The sequence below is a fragment of the Scyliorhinus torazame genome, chromosome 20 (assembly GCF_047496885.1).
Source record: "Scyliorhinus torazame isolate Kashiwa2021f chromosome 20, sScyTor2.1, whole genome shotgun sequence".
Classification (NCBI taxonomy): domain Eukaryota; kingdom Metazoa; phylum Chordata; class Chondrichthyes; order Carcharhiniformes; family Scyliorhinidae; genus Scyliorhinus; species Scyliorhinus torazame.
Window position 1 is genome coordinate 6,613,089 of NC_092726.1, and position 20,540 is coordinate 6,633,628.

A 20,540-nucleotide genomic window follows, 5' to 3' on the forward strand; every position below is an offset into this window, starting at 1 on the left:
ATGTTTGCTGTTTGCACTTGTTTTGTTCGTGGTCCAACCTCATTGCTCTGTTGCACCTGACACCTTCCTCTGTATATAGTTTAGCCTCATGTACATGTTGTAAATATTGCACACACATTCAGCTGCACTCAGTACACACCAATATTTATTACCATGTAGGCACATATTCCTTGTGAAAACGGGGGGATGTCATGATATCCATATTAACATATCATGGTGCAATCACACACACACTGATGGACAGGTAGTTGGACCAACCAACACACACACATCGCAGCCAATCACCAGTGAGAGCACACGCACTATAAAACAGGGAACACCACAGTTCCTGCTCACTCTACCAGGAGATAGCACAGAGCTCACAGCGCGCCACTCAGACATACACCATGTGCTGAGTGCCTCACTAAGATAGTGCTAGGCTGGGTCCACAGGGTAGCTGATGAAGTACGAACCACAGACTGAAGTTAATAGTTATTATTGTACAGAACAATAAAACAGAGTTGTACCATCTACAACCGTGTTGGTTCGTTTGTGTATCGGAACACCCAACACGACAAACGCGGTGAGCAGGAAGACCAAGAGCGGCGGCTGAGATTAAAAAGAAGCCAAAGTGCTGGAAATACTCAGCAGGCCCCACAGCTTCAAGACTCCTCAACGACTCCCCCCTCGGACTGATCTGTTCCCTGTAAGAACACTATTCACAACGCCCTATGCTGCTCTTGCTCATGTATTTGCTTTGTTTGGCCCCTTGTTCTGCACTGTAACCAATCACTGTTTGTCGGTGTACCATTTGTCAATGTTTTGTCTACTCTGTACGTTCCCTTGGCCGCAGAAAAATACTTTTCACTGTACTTCGGTACATGTGACAATAAATCAAATCAAATCAAATGAGGCCTGGCAGCATCTGAGGAGAGATTGAGTTAACGTTTGGAGGCCAGGATGACGGTTCTCCGAGGCTGAGAACAGGTAGAGAGATATGTTGGACTTGAGGCCGTGTGAGGGTCAAGTGGAACAAAGGGGAAGGTGAGGGATGGGTCCCTGGGGTGGAGGGAGGTGAAGATGTCAGGGGAATGGAAAGGCAAAGGGGTGGGTTGGCCAAGGTTTGGAGTGAGGAGACAAAAGATGGTTCCAGGGGAGGCAGGTTTATGCGGCATTTTCTGTTTTTATCTCAGATTTCCAGCATCTGCGGTGTTTCTAATTTAGTATGGGTCCAGGGCAGCTGTTAATAGCTGAACTAAGGCCTGTTTGAAAGTGAAATAGAAGCTGGCAGTGCAGGGAGCACAAGGGTTCAAAATGGAGGACAGGCGCCCAGGTGGCTGCTGACTGCCCAGGCCTGGCTGGGACAGGTAAGGGAGGCGCTCGGCTCTTTCCGGACGATCTGACGTCACTATCGGGCAAAGGGGGCGGCGTCCGCTGGCACCTCGGGCTCCCCTCTCACTCCCGGGAGTGCGATGACGCGCTGCCGTGTGGGTCGGGGTGGTGGGGGTGACGTGGATGACGTTCCCGGGGGCGGGGCCGGGGCGAGCGGCGGCGCCCCGAAGGAGAGAGCGGCGCCTCCGAAGGTCTCTCGGCTGTTTCCGGAGCGTGGCCGAGGGTGACGTTCTGGGAGCGTCGGGGCCTGAGCGGGTCTCTGGGTCGTGCGTCGGGGGCGCTGCCGAGGATGACGTTTAGGGGGCGGGGCCGGGGCGGCGACTTCTCGGGGAGCCCGGCCGAGGATGACGTTCTGGGGGGCGGTGCCGGAGCGGCGAGCTATCGGCTGTTTCCGGGGCCCGGCCGAGGATGACGTTCCGGTGGGCGGGGCCTGAGTTGGGATCCCGAGGATGATGCGCTGCCGGGTCGGGGCGCTCGGCTGTTTCCGGAACGTTGGGCTGCCGAGGCGGCGGGAGGCGGGCCGAGCCGAGCGGATGTTGTTGTTGTTGGCGGCGCGGCTGGGGCCTGCAGTGGGTGTGCGCCGGGCTGGGGCTGAGTGACTGCCCGCAGACACGGAGAGAGGTGCGGGCCCCGTTCCTCCGCTGCCAGCATGTCGGGCCCGGCTCACACAACCCAGAGCCGCGCCATTCCCAGCCGCAGGGTGACCGTCAGCGACTCGGCGCAGCTGCCGCAGGATTACAGCAGCACCCCCGGGGGCACCCTGTTCAGCACCACGCCAGGAGGTAAGGCCCGGGGGGGAGGGGGAGAGAGCCCCCCCCCCTCACTGAGAGCCCCCCCCCCCTCACTGAGAGCCCCCCCCCTCACTGAGAGCCCCCCCCTCACTGAGAGCCCCCCCCTCACTGAGAGCCCCCCCCCCCCTCACTGAGAGCCCCCCCCCTCACTGAGAGCCCCCCCCCTCACTGAGAGCCCCCCCCCCTCACTGAGAGCCCCCCCCCCCTCACTGAGAGCCCCCCTCCCTCACTGAGAGCCCCCCCCCTCACTGAGAGCCCCCCCCCTCACTGAGAGCCCCCCCCCTCACTGAGAGCCCCCCCCTCACTGAGAGCCCCCCCCCTCACTGAGAGCCCCCCCCTCACTGAGAGCCCCCCCCCTCACTGAGAGCCCCCCCCTCACTGAGAGCCCCCCCCCTCACTGAGAGCCCCCCCCTCACTGAGAGCCCCCCCCCTCACTGAGAGCCCCCCCCCTCACTGAGAGCCCCCCCCCTCACTGAGAGCCCCCCCCCTCACTGAGAGCCCCCCTCCCTCACTGAGAGCCCCCCCCCTCACTGAGAGCCCCCCCCTCACTGAGAGCCCCCCCCTCACTGAGAGCCCCCCCCCCTCACTGAGAGCCCCCCCCTCACTGAGAGCCCCCCCCTCACTGAGAGCCCCCCCTCACTGAGAGCCCCCCCCCTCACTGAGAGCCCCCCCCCCTCACTGAGAGCCCCCCCCCCTCACTGAGAGCCCCCCCCCTCACTGAGAGCCCCCCCCCTCACTGAGAGCCCCCCCCCTCACTGAGAGCCCCCCCCCTCACTGAGAGCCCCCCCCTCACTGAGAGCCCCCCCCCTCACTGAGAGCCCCCCCCTCACTGAGAGCCCCCCCCCTCACTGAGAGCCCCCCCCCTCACTGAGAGCCCCCCCCTCACTGAGAGCCCCCCCCTCCCTCACTGAGAGCCCCCCCTCCCTCACTGAGAGCCCCCCCTCCCTCACTGAGAGCCCCCCTCCCTCACTGAGAGCCCCCCTCCCTCACTGAGAGCCCCCCTCCCTCACTGAGAGCCCCCCTCCCTCACTGAGCCCCCCCCTCCCTCACTGAGAGCCCCCCCTCCCTCACTGAGAGCCCCCCCTCCCTCACTGAGAGCCCCCCCTCCCTCACTGAGAGCCCCCCTCCCTCACTGAGAGCCCCCCCTCCCTCACTGAGAGCCCCCCCTCCCTCACTGAGAGCCCCCCCTCCCTCACTGAGAGCCCCCCCTCCCTCACTGAGAGCCCCCCCTCCCTCACTGAGAGCCCCCCCTCCCTCACTGAGAGCCCCCCTCCCTCACTGAGAGCCCCCCCTCCCTCACTGAGAGCCCCCCCTCCCTCACTGAGAGCCCCCCCTCCCTCACTGAGAGCCCCCCTCCCTCACTGAGAGCCCCCCCTCCCTCACTGAGAGCCCCCCCTCCCTCACTGAGAGCCCCCCCTCCCTCACTGAGAGCCCCCCCCTCACTGAGAGCCCCCCTCACTGAGAGCCCCCCCTCACTGAGAGCCCCCCCTCACTGAGAGCCCCCCCCTCACTGAGAGCCCCCCCCTCACTGAGAGCCCCCCCCTCACTGAGAGCCCCCCCCTCACTGAGAGCCCCCCCCTCACTGAGAGCCCCCCCCTCACTGAGAGCCCCCCCCTCACTGAGAGCCCCCCCCCTCACTGAGAGCCCCCCCCCTCACTGAGAGCCCCCCCCCTCACTGAGAGCCCCCCCCTCCACTGAGAGCCCCCCCCTCCACTGAGAGCCCCCCCCTCCACTGAGAGCCCCCCCCCTCCACTGAGAGCCCCCCCCTCCACTGAGAGCCCCCCTCCTCACTGAGAGCCCCCCCTCAATGAGAGCCCCGTCTACTGGGAACCCCCCTCAATGAGACCCCCCCTCCACTGGGACCCCCCCTCCACCACCAGGACCCCCCACCCTCCACCGGGACCCCCCCACCTCCACCGGGGACCCCCCCTCCTCCACCGGGGACCCCCCCTCCTCCACCGGGACCCCCCCCATCCTCCACCGGGACCCCCCCATCCTCCACCGGGACCCCCCCATCCTCCACCGGGACCCCCCCTCCTCCACCGGGGCCCCCCCTCCTCCACCGGGACCCCCCCTCCTCCACCGGGACCCCCCCTCCTCCACCGGGACCCCCCCTCCTCCACCGGGACCCCCCCTCCTCCACCGGGACCCCCCCTCCTCCACCGGGACCCCCCTCTCCTCCACCGGGACCCCCCCCTCCTCCACCGGGACCCCCCCTCCTCCACCGGGACCCCCCCCTCCTCCACCGGGACACCCCCTCCTCCACCGGGACACCCCCTCCTCCACCGGGATACCCCCATCTCCACCGAGACCCCCCTCCTCCACCGAGACCCCCCTCCACTGAGACCCCCCCTCCACTGATTTTCTCCCCCTCCTCCCATTTATTTCCCTCCCCTATTGTTTCCCCCACTGACCGCCCACCCTTCCCCCAGTGTTGGTGGCAGTTTCGGGACTGGCTGTTTGCTGCTGCCGGCAACATGATGCAATCAGTAGTAGTATTGGTGCCAGTGTGAGTGGTGTCAGGATGTAGGGTCCCAGGAGCAAAGCTGCCCTGCCTGGGTGTTGGGGTGAAATTTCAACAGATCATCGAGCTTTTCCAAACAGAACGTGACAATTTTTAAACCGTGCCAAAAATCATATTACGTCTCACTTTGGTGGCTGGATTCAAAAATACAACCTGACATCTCGGGGAAATTGATCACGAGGCAGTACAATAACTGTGAGGGTTGCGTAGAACCGCAAGAACCACCTCCTATAACTGCTCACAATCTGAGAATAGATTGTCACCCAGAATTAACTAGTTTCCTGTACGCTTGCAGAAATATTTTCATGTCCTCTCCCTTTCCTGAAAGCAGAACTAGGGGGCATAGCCTCAAAATAAGGGGAAGTAGATTTAGGACTGAGTTTAGGAGGAACTTCTTCACCCAAAGGGTTGTGAATCTATGGAATTCCTTGCCCAGTGAAGCAGTAGAGGCTCCTTCATTAAATGTTTTTAAGATAAAGATAGATAGTTTTTTGAAGAATAAAGGGATTAAGGGTTATGGTGTTCGGGCCGGAAAGTGGAGCTGAGTCCACAAAAGATCAGCCATGATCTCATTGAATGGTGGAGCAGGCTCGAGGGGCCAGATGGCCCACTCCTGCTCCTAGTTCTTATGTTCTCTCACAGAGGGTAGCATTGTACCACGTTTTCTGCGTTCTCTCTGTCCTGCTGATACCAGGTGTGATGACCAGTTCCAACATCCGCAGGTCTATGCAGCATCAATGAGGGTGAATCCTGGGAAATTTTAATCCTCAAATCAGTTGTCGCTCTTGTGTTATTTTATTAGTTTGATCCGAAAACTGTTTTGGCATTTCAAACAACAGACGCAGAAATTGAATGTGGTTTGAGATTTCCCCCCCCCCCCCCCTGGTCGCCCGTCAGTTTGTTTGTGTTGGGTGCGGAGTTGAATTATTTAGCGCCTCCTGTTGTGCTGTGATGGCTCGGGGTGGGATCTGGCGGGGGGGGGGGGGGAGGAGGAGTAGTGGCCACTGGGTCCAGTGCTGAGAGCTGACCCGAGCCAGCTGTGGTGGACGCTGTCATTTTCACCACAGTGCTTTCACAGCTGCTGCCAGAACAGGGTCTGTTCCTGTGAGGCACATCTTCACTCGGTTTGTGCCTCTGGTGCATTGTGTTCGCTCGCTGATTCGCAACTGAACCCTGTCGGCCTTGCCCGTAACCTGACATTTTGTAAATACTTGCTACTCTGTCTCGCTTCTGTTTCTCTCTCTGAACTCCTTGTAAGGGTAAACCAAAAGCATTTCGGGTGCAACGTGTTGCTCCAGATCTTTTGGGGAGCAGGCAATTTGAAATGAGCTTCAGCGCATTCTCTCTCCCTGCTGTGCAAGGTGATGTTGTACCCGTCAGGCATATGAGAACTTGGTGTGGCTTCATTGCAGTTCATCTGCTTCTTGAAGTGAGCTTCCTGTTGCAACTTCACAAAAACAGCGCACTGCGAGTTTCCGTAGACAGCGACATGGAGAGCCTACCCTCGGGATGTTGATTCAGGGATACAATATTGATCACGTCACTGTGGGGAGATAGTTGCCATGAGATCTTCTACTCGTATCTGAATGGCAGGCAGCTTTCATGCCTCACACCAAAGGACACCACCACTGAGAGTGCAGCACTCCCTTACATCCTGGCACGAGAATGTCAGCTCAGTCCTTGGAGCCCACAACCTTCTGACTCCGAGACAAGCAGGCCATCATCATAACAGTAATCTTTATTATTGTCATAAGTAGGCTTACATTAACAGTGCAATGAAGTTACTGTGAAAAGCCCCTAGTCGCCACACTCCGGCGCCTGTTCGTGTACACGGAGAATTCAGAATGTCCAATTCACCTAACAGCACGTCTTTTGGGACTTGTGGGAGGAAACCCACGGGGAGAAAGTGCAACTCCATACAGACAGTCACCGGAGGCTGGAATCAAACCCAGGTCCCCAGCTCTGTGAGACAACCGTGCAAACCACTGTGCCATTGCGCCGTGACTGTGGAATAGCTGCAGAGGTCATGCACGATCAATGACCACTAAAGCGAGGTTGTAGTCCAACTGAAGGCTTTAATAAGCTAGATGTTTCCCCCAGCAGCTCGGGTACAGAATGAAAGCTGCTGGGGCGGCACGGGCTCTTATACCCCGCTTGCAGGGCGGAGTTACTTTACAGCTTGACCAATAGGAAACAGACAATATCTACCAATGGTGTTCCAGCATTACCAGGTACCGTAATACCTCTACACAGACTACCACATTCACCCCCTATTAAAAAAGAGTCCGGCGGGGGTGGTGGCCTGATATTACAACATGGTAACTCCGGGAGCGTGGCCTCGATCTCTGTGTCAGCTTCGACACCCCTAGACGGTGCTGGTAGGAAAACGATTGACCTGGGAAGGGAGCATCTGTGGGGTGCATCGGTGGGTGGGGGGGGGACTAGACGGGGCCGGCGGAAGGACCGATCCTCCTGTAAGGTGCACTGATGGGAGGGAGGGTGGGACTGGTGGCTGGGGTGTGCGTGGGGCTCCGGCGGTCGCCAGGTCTCGTAGGGAGACCGTACCTTGTCGGCCGTCGGGGTACGCCGTACTGGGGGTTAGCGTGGAGAAGATGGACCCTCTCGACCAACGGGTCCGACTTGTGCGCCCGCACGTGTTTTCGGAGCAAGATGGGTCAGGGAACTGCCAGCCAGGTCTGGAGCGAGGTCCCAGAGGAGGAGTTCCTGGGGAAACAAGGAGACGTTCGTGAGGTGTCTGGTTGGTTGTGGTACAAAGCAGTGACCAGATGGAGTGGAGGGCATCCGGGAGGACTTCCTGCCAGCGGGAAACTGGGGGATTCCTGGACCGTTGTGCCAGCAGGACATTCTTCCAGACCATTCCGTTCTCCCTCTCTACCTGTCCGTTACCCCGGGGGTTGTAGCTGGTCGTCCTGCTCGAGGTGATGCCCTTGCTGAGCAGGAATTGACGCAGTTCGTCGCTCATAAAGCAGGACCCCCTATCACTATGTATGTAAGCGGGGAACCCGAACAGTGCAAAGATGCTATGGAGGGCCTTGATGACAGTGGTTGCGGTCATGTCGGGGCAGGGGATGGCGAATGGGAACAGGGAGTACTCGTCAATCACGTTCAGGAAGTACGTGTTGCGGTCAGTGGAGGGGAGGGGTCTTTGAAGCGTTTAAAGGGACGGGAAGCCTTTATCAGGTGCGCTTTCTCTGGCCGGTAGAAGTGCGGTTTGCACTCCGCGCAGATTTGGCAGTACCTGGTGGCTGTCCTGACCTCCTCCGATGGAGTAGGGCAGGTTGCGGGTCTTGATAAAGTGGAAAAAGCGAGTGACCCCCTGGGTGGCAGAGGTCGTCGTGGAGGGCTCGGAGGCGGTCCACTTGTGCGTTGGCATATGCCGCGGGACAGGGCACCTGGAGGCTCGTTTAGCTTCCCGGGACGATACAAGATCTCGTAGTTGTAGGTGGAGAGTTCGATCCTCCACCGCAAGATCTTATTGTTTTCTTTATCTTGCCCCGCTGTGCATTATCGAACATGAAAGCAACCGACTGTTGGTCAGTGAGGAGAGTGAATCTCCTGCCGGCCAGGTAATGCCTCCAATGTTGCACAGCTTCTACTATGGCCTGGGCCTCCTTTTCGACTGAGGAGTGGCGGATTTCAGAAGCGTGGAGGGTGCGTGAGAAGAAGGCCACGGGTCTGCCCGCTTGGTTGAGGGTGGCCGCCAGAGCTACGTCAAGACACGTCGCTCTTGACCTGGAAGGGGAGGAACTAGTCGATGGCGTGCATCGTGGCCTTTGCAATCTCTGCTTTGATGCGGCTGAAGGCCTGGCGGGCCTCTATCGACAGGGGGAAAGCTGTGGATTGGAGCAGGGGACGGGCCTTGTCCGCATAGTTGGAAACCCACTGGGCATAGTAAGAGAAAGTGGTAGAGCCGCCGTCTGCCTCGAAGGCAGTGTATTTGCAGTCACTAGTGCGGATGGGGAGCTGGTGGTAGGCGGACTTAAGATCCACCGTGGAGAAGACCTTGTAATGCGCGATCCTGTTTACCAGGTCGGATATGCGGGGGAGAGGGTACGCATCCAGCTGCGTAAACCTGTTGATGGTCTGACTGTAGTCGATGACCATCCTATGCTTCTCCCTGGTCTTTACCACCAGTACTTGAGCTCTCCAGGGTCTGTTGCTAGCTTCAATGACTCCTTCCCTCAGTAGCCTTTGGACCTCTGACCTAATAAAGATCCGATCCTGGGCACTGTACCGTCTGCTCCTGGTGGCGACGGGTTTGCAATCCGGGGTGAGGTTTGCAAACAGGGAAGGCGGATCGACCTTGAGGGTCGCGAGGCCGCAGACAGTGAGGGGGGGGGTATAGGGCCGCTGAATTTGAAAGTTAGACTTTGGAGATTAAACCTAGGAGTGTGGCCGCACAGAAGTGCGAAAGGACGTAGAGCCGGTAATTTTTAAACTCCCTTCCCTGGACTGTGAGGTTTGCTACATAAAACCCCTTTATCTCTACTGAGTGGGAACCGGAGACCAGGGAGATCTTTTGATTAACGGGGTGGATGAGGAGAGAACAGCACCTTACCTTGTCAGGGTGTATGAAGCTCTCCGTGCTCCCAGAGTCGATTAAGGAGGACGTCACGGGCCCGTTGATTAGTACTGTTGTTGTAGCAGTTGAGTGTTCGAGGCCGGGACTGATCCAGGGTCACCGAGGCTAATCTCAGCAGTTGAGTGTTCTCTTTGGGCGGTGTGCGGTCAGCCGAGCTGGGGTCCTGGGAGTCCATCCAAGATGGCGGCTCCCATTGGTCGCACATGGCCGGGGTGCACAAAATGGCGGCACACGTCCATTGAACGTGATGTCCGCGGGACAGGATGGCGGCGCCCGCGGGCCGCACGTGGCCCTGGAGTAGGAAAATGGTGGCGCCCGCTGGCCGCAAGGGGACCGTGGAGAGGTTTGTGGTGGCCGGACGCACAGGCCTGGCATACCACCACGAAGTGGCCCTTTTTACCGCATACCTTGCAGGTGGATGCGCGGGCCGGGCAGCGCTACTGGGGGTGCTTGGCCTGCCCGCAAACGTAGCAGTGGGGGCCCCGGAGAATACAGCAGGTTTCCAGGTGACCTTCCTGCCGCTTGTGGCCCACGGGATGCTCCATGTGTTTTTGGAGAACCTTGTTGGGTGTCACCCAGCGGCAACAAAGTGCAGCTCCCATCGTGAAACGCCGTCCAGCAGTCCTGCTTCGTGCAGTAGTTGTGGCACTGGATGAATCCCACCAATGCAAAGTGTGACATTGAAATCAATAAATGCAGCAGTTTGTGAGCTGACTCCGACAAAACTCTCCACGCTGACTGACCGGGGGCCGGGGTGGAACCCGGGCCCTCAGCGTGTTAGGCAGCAGCGCTAACCACTGCGCCACCGTGCTGCCCTGGGGGCCACCGCTTTTCTTCATCACTCTGTGAATAACCTGGATTTGGGTGCGTATGACACAATTACAGAATTTGGAGATCTGAGACACAGCTTGGAACGAGGATGAAGGATCTGTGAGGAGGATAAAGAGAGGATTTGAGGGGACACGGGCAAGTGTAACAGGTGGACCCATGGCGATGGCCTTGAATGTGGTAAAGTCTGGAAAGATGGCTGAGCTGGAGGTTTGTGTCCAGTTCAGGAATGAGGGTCTTCAGTATTGGAGACGATGGGACTGTTCTCAGAAGAGAGCATTATGGGGAGATTGCAGAAAAGCATTCCAATTCATTCAGAGTCTGGACAGAGTCGAGGGGGAAACTGTCGCCATTGGCGTACGGGTCGAGAATGTGAAGTCACAGATTGAAGGTGTTTGGTTAAACAGGTACATACAGTCCTGGGAACCACTATGATTCTTAGTGTTTGGAGTTCATTCAGAAAATGCTGTGAGCATTTCAACAAGAGAACACAGGTCAAGGTGCTCGAGAGCACACTTGATTATCAAGTTTCACATCACCCCTGACGAATGTTGTTCGATGGACAATTCACACGGAGTTCGCATCCTTCCTCGGGTCTGTGTGTTTATGAGTTTGGCCTTTGTCTTGATCAGCCTCCATCTTACTGGGGTGACACAGTGGTTAGCACAGCTGCCTCACCGCACCGGGGACCTGGGTTCGATTCCAGCCTCGGGTCACTGTCTGTGCGGAGTCTGCACGTTCTCCCCGTGTTTGCGTGTCCAAAGAAATGCAGGTTAGGTGGATTGGTTGTGCTAAATTGCCCCTTTTGTGGGGGGGTTGCAGGAATAGAGTCGGGGATTAGGCTCTTTTGAAGGGGGCGATGGCAGATTTGATGGGCTGAATGGCCTCCTTCTGCACCGTAGGGATTCTATGGCTGTTCCCTCATTCTCAATCAGCCACGGCCACGCATCTGATTTGCGTGCCCGGCCTTTTCATCCTGGGCCGCTTGGAGAGACAGCATTATCCTGGGTGGAGACGCGAGCTCGGAGGTTGCTGACAAATCATTCCATCAGTTTGTCTCTGCGTAGATGGCTGCCTGACCTGAGGAATTTCCAGTCCAATGGATTGATTTCAGCAGCTTCCACAGTGTTTTCTTTTCCAAAGGAACCCCTTAATGGAGCAATAATATCACACCCCAGTGACACGCACACACTCAGATTATATGAAGCTAAATCACCCCTTCCGGCCATCCTATTGGGTGTGTTTTGTTGAGTTTAACACCAATTAAAAGCAGCAGTTTTATTTGTACTGTTTCAGCTAGCGTACTTCCAGAGAGCGCGCACGTTAGTTAGCCACAAACAAAACGTTAAAGCTGGGGAATTCCACCACCTGTACAGAAGCTTAATCACCAGTTGGCTTGTGATTCCTCCATGATGTTCTTCACTCACGTGTGAGCCCTTTTCTTGTCAGACGTGACCATTCGAGGTCTGTCTCCTCCAGGTGCTGACAGTCCCACAATAAACGCTGCCTTTGTGACCTCGGTGTGTTCTGGCCAAGTATTGGCACAGACTGAGCAGGTTTAAATGGGCTTCCTCCAGGTGGAGAATGAATGAGACCAGGATCTGCAACTTTACAGCATCGACAACACTAAGATGGGAGACTGCTCAATTTCCAGTGAAAACTTTTTGGAGGACGTCTCGCGATCTTGGGATGATCAACTCGTTCAGAGAAATATTCCTCCTTTTCCATAAGAGGTTAAGTGATGTCTTTGAATATTACCTTCAAGTTGATAATGTTTCTGGTAACCTTGAGTTTTTTGGTTCAACATTAGTTTGAATGGGTGCCCAGTTTTCAAATAGCTCTTGGATCCCGGACACCAAATCTTAATGAGCATATGGAACAGACCTCATCACTGGCTGATTGGACACGTGCTGCAAGTGGCTTTTTAGATCAGAATTCGGCCCCGTTCCTCGCCCGTGTGAATCGCTCACTGTCCTATATCCAAACGTGCTCCAAAATCCTGAGGACAGAGTGAGAAGGGATTGGGTGCATTGTACACAGTCATCCATGCTGATAACGGGAGTGATCGTAAGGTCCTCCCTCCCACTGCCCCTGCCCCCTTCCCGGCCAAGCACTCCACCTGCCACTCTACACGCAGTTTACCTCTCACACCCACCTTATGGACTAGCGGAGCCGAACCTCAGGAGATGGACAAAGTGGAACATACACAGCCTCTGAAAAGTAATGTGTTGCACAGGCATTCATTTTCCACCTTCCTGGACGGGGAAAAATGCCTCGCGTGAACAAGCAGCTCCAGGCATACTTTGTCTCACATTTATCTTCCAGCCTAAAGTAATCCTGTGTCATACCAAAGATCATTACCCATCAGTGGACTCCATAGCGGAAATTGTTATGCTGCAAAAGGCCTTGATCGTGCAGCATTGCATTTGGCAGAATGTTACTTTCTACATGTTACTGAGAGTACAGCTAGAAGCAGATCGTGCTGTATGGCTGCAGCTGATTGAGGATTTGAAAGCAGATGGGTTCCGTGAGAAAGAGGAATCGCGTTCCTGTTTGTGGAAAACTTTGAAACTATATTGTCTGTACGGCATCAAGATCTGGACAACATTTAGGCTTGGATTGTGAAGTGACGAGGGTCTTTTGTGGGCATGTATCCAGACATTGACCATCTCCAACAGGAGAGAGAGTCTTAACCACCTGCTTCACTCTTTTTTCAAATCCCCCACCATCAAAGCCCTGGGGCCACTATTGAGCAGGTAGTTAAATGGATCAACGATATTCATTCTGTGGCTACCAGAGCAATTCAGAGGCCTGGAATTCTGTGGTAAGTAACTTAAGCTCCTGACTCCCCTGAAGCCTATCCATCATCTACAAGCTCCAACAACACTCAAGAAGTTCAACACCATCCAGGACAAAGCCCCGCTTGATTGGCACCCCGTTCACCACCTTAAGCATGCACTCTCTCCACCAGCAGTGCACAGTAGCAGTGTGTCCAGTACACAAGGCACACTGCAGCAGCTCACTGAAGTTCTTTCACCTTCCAGACTTGCTACCTAGAAGCGCAAGGCCCAGCAGGGGTGTGAGACCGTCACCACCTGCAAGTATTCCTCCCGAGCCCCACACCATCCTGCCTTGGAACGAAGGGCGGAGCCCCATTGGCCGCTGGACTGGAGAGACCAGTGCTGCCTCATTTCAGGTCACTCAGGCCGGGGTGTGGCTATCAACGAGCCTTCCCCCGGAATCGAGACCCCCACATTACCCAGAGCTGTCAGCTAACCAGAGGCCAACCACTCTGGCCACAGGTCAGTGCAGGGGAGACTGGGGTGTCTCTGGGAGAGCGGTGTAGGGGCAGCAAGGGCAGGGGTTGTACCTCAGTGTGACCCCTCCCACCACCACTACCGGAGGTGGCAAGTGGGCATCCCGGTTTAATAGCAGTGATGGCACAATGAGGCCATTAGTGGTCGTTCATTGGGCACAGAAGGGCGTCACTTGGTGGAGGGGCGTCTGGAAACTATTCCACCTAATTACATGCTGTTCTTACTTACAAACCTGTCCGCAGTGAGAGCGGAAGATCCTGCCCTCCATCCCTGTTCCTTCATCGTTGCTCCGTCAAAATCTCTCGCGAGAGCGCTGTGGGTGTACCTACACCACACGGACTGCAGCCATTCGCGAAAGCAGTCCACCAGGGTAATTAGAGATGAGCAAATGCTCGCCTAGCCAGCGGCGTATCCTTCCCATGAATCTTTTAAAAACGCTTTGTATCCTCAGCTGATAACACTGGCGAAGCGGGTGTCTGTGAGAGAATGCATGCCTGGCCTAGTGAGGAACCTCAAAAGAAAACTTCTCCTGCGTCATCGCTGGAAACAGGGTGCTTGATTTGTGTTTATGGGGCAGTATTAACTGTTAGACGTTTTAGTTGCTGTGATATGAAGAGTCTAAGGTTCTGTTCCTTTTTCACAAACACACATTTATTTCCTTCCAACAGCCTTTGCCCAAAACTCTAACTGTACATCACCTGACAGAGGCCACCTGAAGCCCCTTTACATATCAGTGTCAATTAATGGATACTTAACATAAATGAGACAACTGATTGCAATGTCTCTTAACTCATTACTTAACATTAACCAGCCTTGCCTTTCAGATATCTGACTCTCTATTCATCCCGTGACATAGTTCCCTCTTGTGTGTGTGTGTGTGTGTGTGTGTGGTCCCGACCTGCGGGGTAAGGTTCCCACAAGAGTCAGACACTTGAAGAAAGATTGAAAGAGTAGAGAAGAGGCAACAGAAAAGTAACGTGGCCACTGGAGGTAGGGAGTTGAGCACAGGATCACAAAGAGGTTGAGGTGCTAATTGAAGCATTTCAAGTTCTGTGTCTTGGAGAGAACGAGTCAATTTTCAAACACGTACGGCATTTCGGGAACTGATGAATATTCCCTCATTCTCAGTCTGCCACGGCAGCGAGTCTGGAAGGTTACTGCTTTCCTGTGGACGGAAATAGTTTAAAAACAACCTCCTGTCATGGCAGCACAACCTGACTAAACATGATCCAGGTCTGTAAAACCGTCGCCACTTTAATAAACAGCGTTTACTCCCTCCTCTTCTCATCACTGCATTGCTTTTATGTTGCAGGCACCCGGATTATTTATGACCGCAAATTCCTCATGGATTGCCGCAATTCCTCTGTTGCTCGGACTCCTCCGCGTGACCTTCCAAACATTCCGGGTGTCACAAGCCCGAATACAGCAGAGAAGGTGAAGCCAGCGACAAATCACATTATCAGCCACGAGGGGAAGGCAGCTGGCGGTAAGTCACGGAGCCAGAGTGTCGGTGCGATTGGAGCGCGGGGCACACAGCGGAGGAGACGGGCGTTAGTTTGTGTTGTCCACTTAACACCCGGAGTGCCATCATGGATGTAGTTTGTCCAAACCAGAGTATCCACTTTGATCCGCGCCTCTGTCACCTTCCGAGAATCGAGAATAATGCTGACTCGGGGTTCTGCCATGGGTTTTCAGGTGACTGAACTGGCCGATTCACGACCCAGGGATCTTTGGATATATGGGGTGGGACGCCCTGCGGGGTAGTGGGATCCGCAATGCAGCAGTTGCTCCCTTTTCTTCTGTGCTGTTGTTCTGCCTCCTCCTTCAGGCTTTGTGTTATGTACATTTTGAACAATTGGTAAGAGCTTCCTCCCAGTCATTGATGCCAATTCAGTTGTATGTCAAGGCGAGTCTGCAAGTGCTCTTTTTATCCTCCCCTTAAACGTTGGCCATTGGGGAGTTGAGGAGGATTGGGACGGAAACTGCTTTATACATGGGAAATCAGCGAGGGCATGACTCTTGGCTTCAGTATTAATGGGCGAATGAAGGTGGTAATCTCAATCCTGTTGACCATCCAGTAAAACCTGTGCATGTGAGAAACACGGGATCTTACTGTGTTGTGCTACCTTATACCTGGTCCAATGAGCCACCTTATTTGTTCCCAGCATATTATATCTTTAATCTGCATATAGATTGGGCAATTCAAATTAGTCAGAATACTTTAGTGGTGGAATTCCAGGATTGTATACCGGATGGTTTTCTGGACCAATATGTTGAGGAACCTACTCGAAAACAGGCCATCGGGGCGGCATGTTGCGCAGTGGTTAGCACTGTGGCCTCACGGCGCCGAGGTCCCAGGTTCGATCCCGGCCCCGGGTCACTGTCCGTGTGGAGTTTGCACATTCTCCCCCTGTCTGCGTGGGTTTCACCCCTACAATCTAAAGATGTGCAGGTTCGGTGGATTGGCCACGCTAAATTGCCCCTTAATTGGAAAAGAAAAATAATTGGCTACTCCAAATTTACCAAAAAAAAAGAAAACCGGCCATCCTAGACTGGGTATTGTGCAATGAGAAAGGAATAATTGGCAATCTAGTTGTGCGAGGTCCCTTTGGGGATGAACGACCATAATATGAGACCATAATACGATAGAATTCTTCATCAAGGTGGAGAGCGATGTGGTTGATTCTGAGACTGGTATCCTGAATATAAATAAAGGAGACCAGGATGATCTGAGGCATGAGGTGGCTATGACAGATTGGGGAACGTTACCTGAAGGGATGGTGGTGAATAGTCAATAGCAAACATTCAAAGAGCACATGGGGCAACAGTTGTTCATTCCTGTCTCGCCCCAAAATAAAACAGGGGGAGCTGGCCAAAGCATGACTCACAAGGGAGCCATGAGGGAAATTAGAGATAGTATTAGATCCAAGGAGGAGGCATACAAATTGGCCAGGGAAAACAGCAGCCCTGAGGATTGGGAGCAGTTTAGAATTCAGCAAAGGAGGACAAAAGGGTTGATTCAGAATGAGAAAATAGGGTATGAGAGTAAGCTGGTGGGGAACACCAAAACTGACTAAAATGTTTCTAAAAGTGTCTGAAGAGATGAAGACTGGTGAAGACAAATGTCAGAAACAGAAATTTATAACTGGGGACAAAGAAATGGTTAACCAACTCGATACATACTTTGGTTCTGTCTTCACAATGGAGGACGCAACTAATACACCAGAAATGTTGAGGACCAGAGGGTTTAGTGAGAGGACGGAACTGAAGGAAATCAATAAACGTAGGAAATGGTGTTGGGGAAGTTGTTGGGATTGAAGGCTGATAAGTCCCCAGGGCCTGATAATCTACATCCCAGAGAATTTAAGGAAGTGGGCCGAGAAATGGTGGATGTGTTAATGGTCATCTTCCGGGATTCTATAGACTCTGGGGCCTTTCCTACAGATTAGAGGGTAGCTAATGTAACCCCACTGTTTAAAAAGGGTGACCTGTACGACTTCCTGCGGTTAGAGAAGGGGGAGTTTGAGAAAAGGTGGGCGATGTTTGTGACCGTGATTGAGGAGCTGTTTGTCGCGGGTGGGGGGGGTGATGGGGATGGGGTGAAAAAGGAGAAAAATCTGTACAAACTGTACAGTTGATTGTTGGGAAGAATGTTTCCCGGGGTGTTTATTTGCTGTAACCTACTTCGATACACGTTTGAACAAAATGCGTTTTAAAAAAATAAAATAAAAAGGGAGGTAGAGAGAAAACGGGGATTACAGATCAGTAAGCCTGTCGGTAGTGGGGAAAATTCTAGAGTCCATTATAAAAGATTTAATAGCAGAGCAACTGGAAAACAGTGGCAGGATCGGACCGAGTCGGCGTGGATTTATGATGGGGAAATCATGCCTGACAAATTTCCTGCAATTCATCAAGGATGTAACTAGCAGAGTTTTTTTTTATTTTTTTAAATTGACATTACCCAATTGGTTTTTTTCCAGTGAAAGGCCAATTTAGCGCGGCCAATCCACCTACTCTGCACATCTTTGGGTTGTGGGGGTGAAACCCACGCAGACACGGGGAGAATGTGTAATCTCCACACAGGCAGTGACCCGGAGCCGGATCGAAGCTGGCTCCTCAGTGCCGTAGGCCGCAGTCCTAACCACTGCGCCACCGTGCGTAACTAGCAGAGTTGACGAGAGAGAGCCAGTGGATGTGGTTTATTTAGATTTTCAGAAGGCTTTCGATAAAGTCCCACACACATGATTAGCGTGTAAAATTAAAATGCATGGGTTTGGGTTTGGGGACAGTGTATTGAGGTGGATAGAAAACTGGTTGCAGACAGGAAACCAGGAGTACGAATAAACCGGTCTTTTCCAAATGGCAAGCAGAGACTAGTGGAGTACCACAGTAATCAGTGCTGGGACCCCAGCTATTCACGATATATATATATATATATATATATATATATTTAAAATTCCAATTAAGAGGTCATTTAGCATGGCCAATCCACCTCCCCTCCACATCTTTGGGTTGTGGGGGTGAGACCCACGCAGACAGAGCAAAAATGTGCAAACTCCACACGGACAGTGACCCGGGGCTGGGATCGAACCCGAGTCCTTGGCGCCGTGTGGCAGCAGTGTTAACCATGCCACGATATATTAATGATTTAGATGAGGGAACTAAATGTAATATCTCCAAATTTACAGATGACAGGAAGCTGGTTAGAAGGGTGAGCTGTGAGGAGGATGCAGAGATGATTCAGTATGATTTGGACAAGTTGAGTGAGAGGGCAAATGAATGGCAGATGCGGTATCATGTGGGTAAATGTGAAATTGTCGACTTTGGTAGCAAAAACGGGAAGGCAGACTATTATCTGAATGGCGATAGATTGAGAGAGGGGAATGTGCACCGAGACCTGGGTGTCCTCGTAGACCAGTCGCTGAAGGTAAGCGTGCAGGTGCAGCAGGTGGTAAAGAAGGTAAATGGTATGTTGGCCTTCACAGCGAGAGGATTCGAGTACAGGAGCAGGGATGTCTTGCTGCAATTACACAGGGCCTTGGTGAGGCCACGCGTGGAATAGTGTGTCCAGTTGTGGTCTCCTTACCTGAGGATGGATGTTCTAGTCCGAGAGTGAATGCAGTGAAGGTTTACCAGGCTGATTCCGGGGGTGACGGGACTGACGTACGAGGAGAGATTGAGTCGGTTAGGATTGTATTCGCTGGAGTTCAGAAGAATGCGAGGGGGATCTTACAGAAACCTAAAATTCTCACAGGACTGGAGAGGGCAGATGCAGGAAGGATGTTCCCGATGGTGGGAGGGGGGGGGGGCGGGGTCCAGAACCATGGGGTCACAGTCTGAGGATATGGGGTAAAAGCGGGAACAGGCTACTGGTTTGAATGATCAGCCATGATCATAATGAATGGTGGCGCTGGCTGGAAGGGCCGAATGGCCTCCTCCTGCTCCTGTTTTCTCTGATTGATGCTCAACCTTGCCGTAATGAGCAGGTCGCTGAACACCGTTCTTGTTTTGCCTTAACAGGAGACGACGCCCAATTTGAGATGGACATTTAAGTCGCGCCTCGTAGTTTCCTCCAGAGTGAGGAACTTCGACCCTGGACCTCCAGCTGGGCTCGACGGTCAGCCCAGGTGTCTTCTCCAAGCCACCAGCTCTACTTTCAAAAACAAAATACTGCAAACATTTCCTGCCAGTGACTGAGTCCATCCTCTTCGACCTGGCTACCGACGACACCTCCTGCTGTGAAAAGTCAAAGTGCCGCATGTACGTGGTAGACTGATCGAGTTGGTGATGGGCATTGTCGAGAGGGCGGGGGGGGGGGCCCTCTCGGGTTCTTAATCTGTTTAATCCGGTTTCAAAATTTGTACGCTTTTGGTGATCGAAGCTAAAGGTTCACTTTTCAGACATGTAATTCTTGGTGGGAGAGAGAGAGAGAATCAAAAAAAATAAAGCAAAATGAAGTCGCTTCAAGTCGTCGTGTCTGGCCTCAAAACAATTCACAACATTACCAGAATGTCGTCTCATTCAGGGTCTGACAGTCACGTACTTCTGTCGTCTATCGCTCTCGTCCATTGTACACATGCTAATTAAGACAAACAGGGCTGATGGGAGTTAAAACTGACCCTTACCCCTTGTTGTAGGGGGCGACTGACCTTTGCTGCCCCGTGACCGTATCTTCCTGACTTTGCCCCCCAACTCTGAGATTAGCTTCTCAAGTGTTGGGGTAATCTGACCGACTCTATGCTCCAGAATAATCCAGCCAGGACATGTATTTGTTCTTCCCTCTGAGAGAAACAGCTCGGAGTGCGGAAGGGATCTGCAGTCCGATGAGCAGGCTGACGTCGATGAACTGACTTCATACCAGCTAAGACATTGGCCAGTCCTGTCATGGCACGGAGGATTTATCCGCTCCCACCACCCATACAACCAGGTCGAGCCACCCAAACCAACTAGACCACCGCGTCCTGTTGGATGTCGTCCCAGAATTTGGAGGCGGCCTTTAGTCGGCCGGACGGCCTGGGGCGGGTTTCAAACCTTCTGACTCGGATACGAGCGTTGCCACAATGCCAAAAGGTTACTCTGGCTAACTGAATAATCTCGGTGTGATTTGTCAGTTCGAACTATCTCTCCCGAGCTCCATTCTGAAATATTTTGTGTGCTTTTCAACCAGGGCTAAATTTCTCCAGTGATACTGTTGACAGCAGTGCCGCTCAGTATACTGGGCCAGTGCAGAAGTGGAGGGACAGTTTGAACTAGAACATAGAACATACAGTGTAGAAGGAGGCCATTCGGCCCATCGAGTCTGCACCGACCCACTTAAGCCCTATCCCCGTAACCCAATAACCGCTCCTAACCTTTTTGGTCACGAAGGGCAATTTATCATGGCCAATCCACCTAACTTGCACGTCTTTGGACTGTGGGAGGAAACCGGAGCACCCGGAGGAAACCCACGCCCACACGGGGAGAACGTGCAGACTCCGCGCAGACACTGACCCAAGCCGGGAATCGAACCTGGCGCTGTGAAGCCACAGTGCTAATCACTTGTGCTACCATGCTACCCTAACGGTGGCAGAGTGGTTAGCACCTTGCCTCACAGAGCCAGGGACCCG

General features: G+C 53.9%; 1 protein-coding gene across 1 annotated transcript; it reads left to right on the forward strand.

Annotated features, from left to right (window-relative positions):
• Positions 1-1,871: 1,871 nt before the first annotated feature.
• On the forward strand, positions 1,872-19,396 carry LOC140396835 (eukaryotic translation initiation factor 4E-binding protein 1-like). The gene is made up of 3 exons (XM_072485592.1): positions 1,872-2,153; positions 14,747-14,920; positions 18,955-19,396. The coding sequence occupies exons 1-3, from the start codon at positions 2,021-2,023 to the stop codon at positions 18,984-18,986; spliced, it is 339 nt and encodes a 112-aa protein (XP_072341693.1). The 5' UTR covers positions 1,872-2,020; the 3' UTR covers positions 18,987-19,396.
• Positions 19,397-20,540: the final 1,144 nt, after the last annotated feature.